Here is a 13,874-nt window from a genome sequence, read left to right as displayed (position 1 = left end):
CTTTAACCTTTTAAATGTAAACCAAAATGTAATCTATATAATCCCCAAAAGTAATTATTTATCATGAGAGAGCCATAAACAATAACTAGTAATGCTGCATACCTCAAGAAAGGATCCTATCTCACCTTTCTGTTAAAAAAATAGTTCGAAATTGCTGAGATGTAGTCACTTTTGAGGACCCAAGCTCAAGTACACAGTATAAACAGAAATGTTTTTTTTTGTTTAAAATCTATTAATTATTTTAGATTACTGGCTATAAATCGATCTCTGAATGTGCTACAGCGAATGTGCTCCTACTCTCTCCTGCTGCGTTACAACGTAAGGATTCCAGGGGATTGTTAGTGGCTGTAGGGTTTAGCCAGGAATTGATGAACAGTCGGTAGAGCGAATGAAATGGTAGGAGGGACATCCCAGCTTGAAGTGGTGTCAGATTTCACGTCCTGCTTCACACAGGCAGAAGAGACATACTCATGTGTCCATGAGAATCAGGGCTTCCTCTCAATGCAAGCCACATTTACCAACAATTTTGAAAATGGATATATAGCATTTTGGAATTAGACTCTTCATATGACTTACAGGAGGCTGTAGACTTACAGGAGGCTGTAGGCTTACAGGAGGCTGTAGGCTTACAGGAGGCTGTAGGCTTACAGGAGGCTGTAGACTTACAGGAGGCAGTAGACTTACAGGAGGCTGTAGGTTTGCAGGAGGCTGTAGGCTTACAGTAGGCTGTAGACTTACAGGAGGCTGTAGACTTACAGGAGGCTGTAGACTTGCAGGAGGCTGTAGACTTACAGGAGACTGTAGGCTTACAGGAGGCTGTAGACTTACAGGAGGCAGTAGACTTACAGTAGGCTGTAGACTTACAGGAGGCTGTAGACTTACAGGAGGCAGTAGACTTACAGGAGGCAGTAGACTTACAGGAGGCTGTATACTTACAGGAGGCTGTAGACTTACAGGAGGCTGTAGACTTACAGTAGGCTGTAGGCTTACAGGAGGCTGTAGACTTGCAGGAGGCTGTAGACTTGCAGGAGGCTGTAGACTTACAGTAGGCTGTAGATGTACAGGAGGCTGTAGACTTACAGTAGGCTGTAGGCTTACAGGAGGCTGTAGGCTTACAGTAGGCTGTAGACTTACAGGAGGCTGTAGACTTACAGGAGGCTGTAGACTTGCAGGAGGCTGTAGACTTACAGGAGACAGTAGACTTACAGTAAGCTGTAGACTTACAGGAGGCTGTAGGCTTACAGGAGGCTGTATACTTACAGGAGGCTGTAGACTTACAGGAGGCTGTAGACTTACAGGAGGCTGTAGACTTACAGTAGGCTGTAGACTTACAGGAGGCTGTAGACTTACAGTAGGCTGTAGGCTTACAGGAGGCTGTAGGCTTACAGTAGGCTGTAGACTTACAGGAGGCTGTAGACTTACAGGAGGCTGTAGACTTGCAGGAGGCTGTAGACTTACAGGAGACAGTAGACTTACAGTAAGCTGTAGACTTACAGGGGGCTGTAGACTTACAGGAGGCTGTATGATTACAGGAGGCTGTAGGCTTACAGGAGGCAGTAGACTTACAGTAGGCTGTAGGCTTACAGGAGGCTGTAGGCTTACAGGAGGCTGTAGACTTACAGGAGGCTGTAGACTTACAGGAGGCTTTATGATTACAGGAGGCTGCAGACTTACAGGAGGCTGTATGATTACAGGATGCTGTAGGCTTACAGTAGGCTGTAGACTTACAGGAGGATGTAGGCTTATAGGAGGCTGTAGGCTTACAGGAGGCTGTAGACTTACAGGAGGCTGGAGACTTACAGTAGGTTGTAGGATTACAGGAGGCTGTAGGCTTACAGGAGGTTGTGGGTTTGCAGGAGTAGCAGAGACCCTACACTCTTAGAAGTAAAGGAGCCTCAAAGAACCTTTTGGGGTTCAGATTGCCAATGTGGGGGAACCCCTGTGATATGATGCATTTTTTGTGTGCAAAACCTTCACAGATTGACATTTATACGTTGATATTGGGCTGCCTGTGTAAAGGTTCAAACAGGAACCTTTTTTTGTGATGGAAGGGATTCAACCTTTTTCATAATATATTGTAGTGGCAGCAGCCTATTAGAGGATTGGAGGTTTGACTTTCAGATAGTTTTGGCCACACGTGAGAGTAAATGTCATTCCTGTTCATCACATTAAGTTTGTACACTACGGATTAAAACTGTTCAACCTTAACATGAGATGACAATACAACAGAACAGATGAACAGGAATGACATTTACTCTCACGATGGTCAAAGTTAATTATCTGAAAGCCATGTATCTACTAAGCCACGCTTCCAGTCCTCAGATCGGGTCATATTTTAATAACCCAGCATCAACCCAACCTGGCTCTTTTTAAAGAAAACAACTAAACTAAGTGACTTCAATGCCTGCAACCCAACAGTTTGGTCAATCAAACAACCCAGCACTTTGGTCAATCAAACAACCAAGCATTTTTAAGAGTGTAGGCTACAATAGGTTGAAGATTCTGTAGCTAGCTAGCGACCTAAGCCAACACCTAATAATTATCATCATAAACAAATGTCATTATCATCATTAAAAAAAAATCAGAATTAAACCTGGCTGGTAAAATAGTACTCATATAGGAATGGCTATTTGTTTACAAGTTGCTAGCTATCCCAAAAAAACACATATTTTCATCTTCGTCTGAGTCTGGCAGCGCAACAAATCCAACAGCTAAATTAATTCAAAGAGCTCTGCACGTGCCAGCAAAATGGTTCCTCCAGGATGCCTTTGCTACATTGAAACATTAAAGGTTTCTCCATTAACCCTTCAACTAACCAAAGGTGCAAATATTAACCTATTGACTGCAATGTTTCCTTGAAGAGCTCCAGGGTTCCTTGAGAATGTCCAGGGTTCCTTGAGAATGTCCAGGGTTCCTTGAGTCACACCTAAATCTAAGAGTGTACACAGTTGAGAGGGGGAGCAGGGAGATGTTTTGATTTAATTAAATGCGTACGAATTATGCCCTTATTAACGAGAAGAGCAATGGATCACTTTCTACAGAACGTAACTTTAAGTAAAGAAATGAAGAGGGCTCTGAGACTCCTGCCACTCGGTACTGTGACGGGGGAAATATTTAGAGTTGCTTTCGTCCTGCCAGGGTGTGGGTGTGTGTGTGTGTGTGTGTGTGTGTGTGTGTGTGTGTGTGTGTGTGTGTGTGTGTGTGTGTGTCTGTGAGCTCTTCAGGAGAACCACTAATGGGTGCCACATTCAACCAGCACCATGACGCCATGCCACACGATCACACACACGCACACAGTACAATTACTATATATTGTATGTACACTCTGACATGCAAAGATATGCATAGTCACACAGCTACAGTACACATACAGCGCTCCTTCAGCCTTACCCTGAGACAAACATACTGTCAAATATGATAATCATGTAAACAGTTTTGTACAGCGAACAGTACTGGATTAAGACTGGATTGAGACTGGATTAAGACTGGATTGAGACTGTACTGAGACTGGATTGAGACTGTACTGAGACTGTACTGAGACTGTACTGAGACTGTATTGAGACTGTACTGAGACTGTATTGAGACTGTACTGAGACTGTATTGAGACTGTACTGAGACTGCATTGAGACTGTACTGAGACTGTACTGAGACTGTTTTGAGACTGTACTGAGACTGTATTGAGACTGTACTGAGACTGTATTGAGACTGTATTGAGACTGTACTGAGACTGTATTGAGACTGTATTGAGACTGTATTGAGACTGTTTTGAGACTGTTTTGAGACTGTACTGAGACTGTATTGAGACTGTACTGAGACTGTACTGAGACTGTTTTGAGACTGTACTGAGACTGTATTGAGACTGTACAGAGACTGTATTGAGACTGTACTGAGACTGTATTGAGACTGTATTGAGACTGTACTGAGACTGTATTGAGACTGTATTGAGACTGTATTGAGACTGTACTGAGACTGTATTGAGACTGTATTGAGACTGTACTGAGACTGTATTGGGACTGTACTGAGACTGTATTGAGACTGTACTGAGACTGTACTGGGACTGAATTGAGACTGTTTTGAGACCGTACTGAGACTGTACTGAGACTGTACTGAGACTGTACTGAGACTGTATTGAGACTGTACTGAGACTGTATTGAGACTGTACTGAGACTTCTTTAAGACTGTATTGAGACTTTACTGAGACTGCACTGAGACTGCTTTAAGACTGTATTGAGACTGTATTGAGAGGTTAAGCGATATTCTGGATTTTGTATCATAATGACACAGTTATTCTTCCAGGGCTGTCATTTCATTCCTATAAATCGTATAAACCACTGGGACTTCCTCTCCATTTCTCTCTTCTCCTCCTCTCCCTGCCCCTTCACTCCTCTCCCCACCCCTTTACTCCTCTCCCTACCCCTTCACTCCTCTCCCTACCCCTTCACTCCTCTCCCCACCCCTTCACTCCTCTCCCTACCCCTTCACTCCTCTCCCTACCCCTTCACTCCTCTCCCTACCCCTTCACTCCTCTCCCTACCCCTTCACTCCTCTCCCCACCCCTTCACTCCTCTCCCCACCCCTTCACTCCTCTCCCTACCCCTTCACTCCTCTCCCTACCCCTTCACTCCTCTCCCTACCCCTTCACTCCTCTCCCTACCCCTTCACTCCTCTCCCCACTCATTCACTCCTCTCCCCACCCCTTCACTCCTCTCGCTACCCCTTCACTCCTCTCCCTACCCCTTCACTCCTCTCCCTACCCCTTCACTCCTCTCCCTACCCCTTCACTCCTCTCCCCACCCCTTCACTCCTCTCCCCAACCCTTCACTCCTCTCCCTACACCTTCACTCCTCTCCCTACCCCTTCACTCCTCTCCCCACCCCTTCACTCCTCTCCCCACCCCTTCACTCCTCTCCCCACCCCTTCACTCCTCTCCCCACCCCTTCACTCCTCTCCCCACCTTCACTCCTCTCCCTACCCCTTCACTCCTCTCCCCACCCCTTCACTCCTCTCCCCACCCCTTCACTCCTCTCCCCACCCCTTCACTCCTCTCCCCACCCCTTCACTCCTCTCCCTACCCCTTCACTCCTCTCCCTACCCCTTCACTCCTCTCCCTACCCCTTCACTCCTCTCCCCACCCCTTCACTCCTCTCCCCACCCCTTCACTCCTCTCCCCACTCATTCACTGCCCTCCCCAACCCTTCACTCCTCTCCCTACCCCTTCACTGCCCTCCCCACCCCTTCACTCCTCTCCCTACACCTTCACTCCTCTCCCTACCCCTTCACTCCTCTCCCTACCCCTTCACTCCTCTCCCCAACCCTTCACTCCTGTCCCTACCCCTTCACTGCCCTCCCCACCCCTTCACTCCTCTCCCCACCCCTTCACTCCTCTCCCCACCCCTTCACTCCTCTCCCTACCCCTTCACTCCTCTCCCTACCCCTTCACTGCCCTCCCCACTCATTCACTCCTCTCCCCACCCCTTCACTCCTCTCCCTACCCCTTCACTCCTCTCCCTACCCCTTCACTGCCCTCCCCACTCATTCACTCCTCTCCCCACCCCTTCACTGCCCTCCCCACTCATTCACTCCTCTCCCCACCCCTTCACTCCTCTCCCTACCCCTTCACTCCTCTCCCCACCCCTTCACTGCCCTCCCCACTCATTCACTCCTCTCCCCACCCCTTCACTCCTCTCCCCACCCCTTCACTCCTCTCCCTACCCCTTCACTCCTCTCCCTACCCCTTCACTGCCCTCCCCACTCATTCACTCCTCTCCCCACCCCTTCACTCCTCTCCCTACCCCTTCACTCCTCTCCCTACCCCTTCACTCCTCTCCCTACCCCTTCACTCCTCTCCCTACCCCTTCACTGCCCTCCCCACTCATTCACTCCTCTCCCCACCCCTTCACTCCTCTCCCTACCCCTTCACTCCTCTCCCTACCCCTTCACTGCCCTCCCCACTCATTCACTCCTCTCCCCACCCCTTCACTGCCCTCCCTACTCATTCTCTCCTCTCCCCACCCCTTCACTCCTCTCCCTACCCCTTCACTCCTCTCCCCACCCCTTCACTGCCCTCCCCACTCATTCACTCCTCTCCCCACCCCTTCACTCCTCTCCCCACCCCTTCGCTCCTCTCCCTACCCCTTCACTCCCTCTCCCTACCCCTTCACTGCCCTCCCCACTCATTCACTCCTCTCCCCACCCCTTCACTGCCCTCCCCACTCATTCACTCCTCTCCCCACCCCTTCACTCCTCTCCCTACCCCTTCACTCCTCTCCCCACCCCTTCACTGCCCTCCCCACTCATTCACTCCTCTCCCTACCCCTTCACTCCTCTCCCTACCCCTTCACTGCCCTCCCCACTCATTCAATCCTCTCCCCACCCCTTCACTGCCCTCCCCACTCATTCACTCCTCTCCCCACCCCTTCACTCCTCTCCCTACCCCTTCACTCCTCTCCCTACCCCTTCACTGCCCTCCCCACCCCTTCACTCCTCTCCCTACCCCTTCACTCCTCTCCCTACCCCTTCACTCCTCTCCCCACTCCTTCACTCCTCTCCCCACCCCTTCACTGCCCTCCCCACTCATTCACTCCTCTCCCCACCCCTTCACTGCCCTCCCCACTCATTCACTCCTCTCCCCACCCCTTCACTCCTCTCCCCAACCCTTCACTCCTCTCCCTTTCCCTTCACTCCTCTCCCTACCCCTTCACTCCTCTCCCCACCCCTTCACTCCTCTCCCCACCCCTTCACTGCCCTCCCCACTCATTCACTCCTCTCCCCACCCCTTCACTCCTCTCCCTACCCCTTCACTCCTCTCCCCACCCCTTCACTCCTCTCCCTACCCCTTCACTCCTCTCCCTACCCCTTCACTCCTCTCCCCACCTCTTCACAACTCTCCCCAACCCTTCACTCCTCTCCCTTTCCCTTCACTCCTCTCCCTACCCTTTCACTCCTCTCCCTACCCTTTCACTCCTCTCCCTACCCCTTCACTCCTTTCCCCACCCCTTCACTCCTCTCCCCAACCCTTCACTCCTCTCCCTTTCCCTTCACTCCTCTCCCTACCCCTTCACTCCTCTCCCCACCCCTTCACTCCTCTCCCCAACCCTTCACTCCCCTCCCCTCCCCATCCCTTCACTCCTCTCCCTACCCCTTCACTCCTCTCCTCACCCCTTCACTCACCTCCACACCCCTTCACTCCTCTCCCCACCCCTTCACTCCCCTCCCCATACCTTCACTCCTCTTCCCATTCCTTCTCTCTTCATTCCACTCCTTTTCTATCCCCCTCTCTCCCTCAGTTGGCTTTATGTGAGACTGATTGAGCTTGAGGATTCAGCCCTCATCAAAAGCAGCATGTGGTTGAACGCAAACCACTGGGACTCCAAACCACTGGGACTTAAAACTACTGGGACTCCAAACCACTGGGACTCCAAATCACTGGGGCTCCAAATCACTGGGACTTCAAACCACTGGGACTCCAAACCACTGGGACTCCAAACCACTGGGACTCCAAACCACTGGGACTCCAAATAACTGATTCCAAACCACTGGGACTTCAAACCACTGGGACTTTAAACCACTGGGACTCAAAACCACTGGGACTCCAAACCACTGGGACTCAAAACCACTGGGACTCAAAACCACAGACTCCAAACCACTGGGACTTAAAACTACTGGGACTCCAAACCACTGACTCCAAACCACAGGGACTTAAAACCACTGGGACTCCAAACCACTGGGACTCCAAACCACTGGGACTCCAAATCACTGGGACTTCAAACCACTGGGACTCCAAACCACTGGGACTCCAAACCACTGACTCCAAATAACTGACTCCAAACCACTGGGACTTCAAACCACTGGGACTCTAAACCACTGGGACTCCAAACCACTGGGACTCAAAACCACTGGGACTCCAAACCCCTGGGACTCAAAACCACTGGGACTCAAAACCACAGACTCCAAACCACTGGGACTTAAAACTACTGGGACTCCAAACCACTGACTCCAAACCACTGGGACTTAAAACTACTGGGACTCCAAACCACTGGGACTCCAAACCACTGGGACTCCAAACCACGGACTCCAAACCACTGGGACTCCAAACCACTGGGACTTAAAACTACTGGGACTCCAAACCACTGGGACTCCAAACCACTGGGACTCCAAACCACTGGGACTCCAAACCACTGACTCCAAACCACAGGGACTCCAAACCACTGGGACTCCAAACCACTGGGACTTAAAACTACTGGGACTCCAAACTACTGGGACTCCAAACCACTGGGACTTAAAACTACTGGGACTCTAAACCACTGGGACTCCAAACCACTGGGACTCTAACCACTGGGACTCCAAACCACTGGGACTCCAAACCACTGACTCCAAACCACTGGGACTCCAAACCACTGGGACTCAAAACCACTGGGGCTACAAACCACTGACTCCAAACCACTGGGAATTAAAACTACTGGGACTACAAACCACTGGGATTTCAAACCACTGGCACTCCAAACCATTGGGACTCCAAACCACTGGGACTTCAAATCATTGGGACTTCAAACCACCTGGACTCCAAACCACTGGGATTTTAAACTACTGGGACTCCAAACCACTGGGACTCCAAACCACTGGGACTTCAAACCACTGGGACTTCAAACCACTGACTCCAAACCACTGGGACTCCAAACCACTGGGACTCCAAGTCACTGGGACTCCAAACCACTGGGACTCCAAGTCACTGGGACTTTAAACTACTGGGACTCCAAAACACTGGGACTCCAAACCACTGGGACTTCAAACCACTGGGACTCCAAACCACTGACTCCAAACCACTGGGACTACAAACCACTGAGACTCCAAGTCACTGGGACTCCAAACCACTGGGACTCCAAGTCACTGGGACTCCATGTCACCCTAGCCCTAGTTAATTAGCCCCCACCCTACTCCCCCAACCTCCCCTTCCGTCCGTCTGTCCGCCCCAATCCCGGCATCACTCCTCCCTAACCTACCATCCCTTCTCCTCCTCGCCAGTCCCTCCACACTCCGTCAGCCACAGTCCCTCAACAGGATCTGTTCCAAACCCAGCCTGGCGTCTGTCTCTCTGTGTCGGACCCCCTCCAACCCACCACCACCATCACCACACTGATCATACATACTCCCTTACTTTGCACACACACACACACACACACACACACACACACACACACACACACACACACACACACACACACACACACACACACACACACACACACACACACACACACACACACACACACACACACACACACATCTTATACATGCAGAATCAAACACACACTCCAGACACACGAGCACAGAAACATTCCCAGTTCTTTCCCCGGTAATTGCTTTAATGTGAAACTTTGGAAGGGCTTTCTTGTCACTTCATGTTTTCTGCGATAGTGATGTGGCGAGTATTTTGATGTTATCCTTGGAGTGGCAGTGCTGGGTAGTGTTGGGTTTTGGTCGTCATGCTGTTACTAAAGAAGATATTCCTAGAGCTTCCTACAGTTGGGTCATAAGAAGTTAAAGAATGACAAAACAACATGGAGACAGGGAGGACCTTGTCTTGTCTTAGTGTGCCTGGATGTGAGTGTGGAGGAAGAAATGAAATGGTGTTGCTACCTCGCAGTCCAACCGGGGTGCACGGAGGAAGGAAACAGCTGGATGTGTGTCTGTGAGACATTCATACAGCGAATTGTAACGCTCAGTGGCCTCTAATGCTTCTGTTGTGTCCCTGTGTCTGTGAGACATTCATACACGGAATCATAAAGCTCAGTGGCCCCTAATGCTTCTGATGTGTCCCTGGGTCTGGATGTGAGTGCAGAGGAAAATAAATTGTTTCTACCAAGGTACTGTATACGTAGACTGGACATATGAGGTACATTCAGCCACTGTCTGGACTGGAGAAGGAATGAGAGGCCAAGGACCAGACAGAGGAGGAGGGGCCAGGAAAGAGCAGACAGCACTCAGGCCCATCCATATGTTTCCAATTCCCCCTCCCCCTCCCCTCGTCTGTCTGTGGTGCTCTCTGCCTGGGCTGGGGCAGGGCTTGGCTGGGCTGGGCTGTGGTGACATCCTCACTCACACCTATTACTCCATGGGAGACCATTGCTGATGCCCCCCCCCACACACACTTTACTGCAGGGGATTATATACAGGGACAGACCAGACTTTACAACCCACCCTCTAAATATTTATAATAACATACACCCAACACTACTACAACCCACTACAAAATACCACTACAGTACACACACAGCCAAGGCAAAAAACCCTAGACACATACACAGCTGTACAGCTGTACACAACGTATCAATCAAATCAAATCAAATGTTATTGGTCGCATACACATATTTAGCAGATGTTATTGTGAGTGTAGCGTAATGCTTGTGTTCATAGCTCCAACAATGCAGTAGTATCTAAAAATTCACAATAATACACACACACCTAAAAAATAAAATAATGGAATTAAGGAATATAATATTAGGACGAGCAATGTTCATGAATCATGGGACCAGCACTTTACATGTTGCGTTTATATTTTTGTTCAGTGTATATATATGTATGATGGGATGTATAGACATTATGCACAGTATGTGGATAGAATGTGTAGTATTTCTGTAAAATACGTAGCATAGAATAACAGTACAGTAATAGTTGAATAGGGTGGGCTTTGACTAGAATACAGTATATATATATGAAATGTTGTGGGGTCACTATGGGGTAGCCTAGTGGTTAGAGCGTTGGACTAGAAACCGGAAGGTTGCAAGTTCAAACCCCCGAGCTGACAAGGTACAAATCTGTCGTTCTGCCCCTGAACAGGCAGTTAACCCACTGTTCCTAGACCAGTTAACCCACTGTTCCTAGGCCGTCATTGAAAATAAGAATTTGCTCTTAACTGACTTGCCTGGTTAAATAAAGGTAAAATAAAACTATGTAAACATTATTAAAGTGACTAGTGTTCCATTATTAAAGTGACCAGTGTTCCATTATTAAAGTGACTAGTGTTCCATTATTAAAGTGACTAGTGTTCCATTATTAAATTGACTAGTGTTCCATTATTAAAGTGACTAGTGTTCCATTATTAAAGTGACCAGTGTTCCATTATTAAAGTGGCCAGTGTTCCATTATTAAAGTGACTAGTGTTCCATTATTAAAGTACCAGTGTTCCATTATTAAAGTGACCAGTGTTCCATTATTAAAGTGACCAGTGTTCCATTATTAAAGTGACCAGTGTTCCATGACTATATACATAGGACAACAGTAAAAGTAAAATAAAACTATGTAAACATTATTAAAGTGACTAGTGTTCCATTATTAAAGTGACCAGTGTTCCATTATTAAAGTGGCCAGTGTTCCATTATTAAAGTGACCAGTGTTCCATTATTAAAGTGACCAGTGTTCCATTATTAAAGTGACCAGTGTTCCATTATTAAAGTGACCAGTGTTCCATGACTATATACATAGGACAACAGTAAAAGTAAAATAAAACTATGTAAACATTATTAAAGTGACCAGTGTTCCATTATTAAAGTGACCAGTGTTCCATGACGATGTACATAGGACAACAATAAAATTAAAATAAAACTATGTAAACATTATTAAAGTGACCAGTGTTCCATTATTAAAGTGACTAGTGTTCCATTATTAAAGTGACCAGTGTTCCATTATTAAAGTGACCAGTGTTCCATGACTATGTACATAGGACAACAGTAAAATTAAAATAAAACTATGTAAACATTATTAAAGTGACCAGTGTTCCATTATTAAAGTGACCAGTGTTCCATTATTAAAGTAGCCAGTGTTCCATTATTAAAGTGACCAGTGTTCCATTATTAAAGGGACCAGTGTTCCATTATTAAAATGACCAGTGTTCCATGACTATGTACATAGGACAACAGTAAAATAAAACTAAAACTATGTAAACATTATTAAAGTGACCAGTGTTCCATTATTAAAGTGACCAGTGTTCCATTATTAAAGTGACCAGTGTTCCATGACTATATACATAGGACAACAGTAAAAGTAAAATAAAACTATGTAAACATTATTAAAGTGACTAGTGTTCCATTATTAAAGTGACCAGTGTTCCATTATTAAAGTGGCCAGTGTTCCATTATTAAAGTGACCAGTGTTCCATTATTAAAGTGACCAGTGTTCCATTATTAAAGTGACCAGTGTTCCATTATTAAAGTGACCAGTGTTCCATTATTAAAGTGACCAGTGTTCCATTATTAAAGTGACCAGTGTTCCATGACTATATACATAGGACAACAGTAAAAGTAAAATAAAACTATGTAAACATTATTAAAGTGACCAGTGTTCCATTATTAAAGTGACCAGTGTTCCATGACGATGTACATAGGACAACAATAAAATTAAAATAAAACTATGTAAACATTATTAAAGTGACCAGTGTTCCATTGTTAAAGTGACTAGTGTTCCATTATTAAAGTGACCAGTGTTCCATTATTAAAGTGACCAGTGTTCCATGACTATGTACATAGGACAACAGTAAAATTAAAATAAAACTATGTAAACATTATTAAAGTGACCAGTGTTCCATTATTAAAGTGACCAGTGTTCCATTATTAAAGTAGCCAGTGTTCCATTATTAAAGTGACCAGTGTTCCATTATTAAAGTGACCAGTGTTCCATTATTAAAGTAGCCAGTGTTCCATTATTAAAGTGACCAGTGTTCCATTATTAAAGTGACCAGTGTTCCATTATTAAAGTGACCAGTGTTCCATTATTAAAATGACCAGTGTTCCATGACTATGTACATAGGACAACAGTAAAATAAAACTAAAACTATGTAAACATTATTAAAGTGACCAGTGTTCCATTATTAAAGTGACCAGTGTTCCATGACTATGTACATAGGACAACAGTAAAATAAAAATAAAACTATGTAAACATTATTAAAGTGACTAGTGTTCCATTATTAAAGTGACCAGTGTTCCATTATTAAAGTGACCAGTGTTCCATTATTAAAGTGACCAGTGTTCCATTATTAAAGTGACCAGTGTTCCATTATTAAAGTGACCAGTGTTCCATTATTAAAGTGACCAGTGTTCCATTATTAAAGTGACCGGTGTTCCATGACTATGTACATAGGACAACAGCCTCTAACGGGACCTCTAAGGTGCAGCGTTGATTAACTGGGTGGTAGCCAGCTAGTGACAGTGTCTGAGTTCAGGGAAGCGAACTGGGTGGAGGCTGCCTGGTGATGACTATTTAACAGTCTGATGGTCGTAAGATAGAAGCTGTTTTTCAGTGTCTCTCGGTCCCAGCTTTGATGCACCTGCACTGACCTCGCCTTCTTGATAGCCGGGTGAACAGGCCATGGCTCGGCTGGAGGGCAGGCAGTGTGACCGCACCACCCTCTGGAGAGCCATGCGGTTGTAGACGGTGCAGTTGCCGTACCAGGCGGCGATACAGCCCGACAGGATGCTCTCAATGGTGCATCTGTGAGGGTCTTAGGGGCCAAGGGTCTTAGGGGCCAAGCCAAATTTCTTCAGCCTCCTGAAGAGGTGCTGTTGCGCCTTCTTCACTACACTGTCTGTGTGGAAAGACCATTTCAGATCATCAGTGATGTGTACGCTGAGGAACTTGAAGCTTTTCACCTTCTCCACTGTGGTCCCGTCGATGTGGATGGGGGCGTGCTCCTTCTGCTGTCTCCTGAAGTCCACGATCAGCTCCTTCGCTTTGTTGATGTTGAGGGAGAGGTTATTTTCCTGGCACCACTCTGCCAGGGCCCTCACCTCCTCCCTGTAGGCTGTCTCGTCGTTGCTGGTAATCAGGCCTACCACTGTTGTGTCGTCTGCAAACTTGATGATCGAGTTGGAGGGCTGAGCATG

The 13,874-nt window shown here is 47.1% G+C and overlaps 1 protein-coding gene across 1 annotated transcript; it reads right to left on the bottom strand.

The window, feature by feature from the left end:
• Positions 1-426: 426 nt before the first annotated feature.
• On the bottom strand, positions 427-13,361 carry LOC127932609 (keratin-associated protein 10-7-like). Its single transcript, XM_052528622.1, has 3 exons — positions 13,329-13,361; positions 577-1,870; positions 427-443 (listed from the first exon to the last, which is right to left on the bottom strand). The coding sequence occupies exons 1-3, from the start codon at positions 13,359-13,361 to the stop codon at positions 427-429; spliced, it is 1,344 nt and encodes a 447-aa protein (XP_052384582.1).
• Positions 13,362-13,874: the final 513 nt, after the last annotated feature.

The sequence above is a fragment of the Oncorhynchus keta genome, chromosome 10 (assembly GCF_023373465.1).
Source record: "Oncorhynchus keta strain PuntledgeMale-10-30-2019 chromosome 10, Oket_V2, whole genome shotgun sequence".
Taxonomy (NCBI): Eukaryota; Metazoa; Chordata; class Actinopteri; order Salmoniformes; family Salmonidae; genus Oncorhynchus; species Oncorhynchus keta.
Note: the sequence above shows the minus strand (reverse complement) of the source record. Positions and strands in the feature narration are given on the sequence as shown.

Excerpts from the sequence above, each read along its gene's own strand:
- LOC127932609 (XM_052528622.1), bottom strand. The coding sequence starts at position 13,361 with ATGGCCTGTTCACCCGGCTATCAAGAAGGCGAG. Across the intron at positions 1,871-13,328 it reads CCGGCTATCAAGAAGGCGAG|GGTCTCTGCTACTCCTGCAA; the intron begins GTCAGTGCAGGT and ends CTAAGAGTGTAG.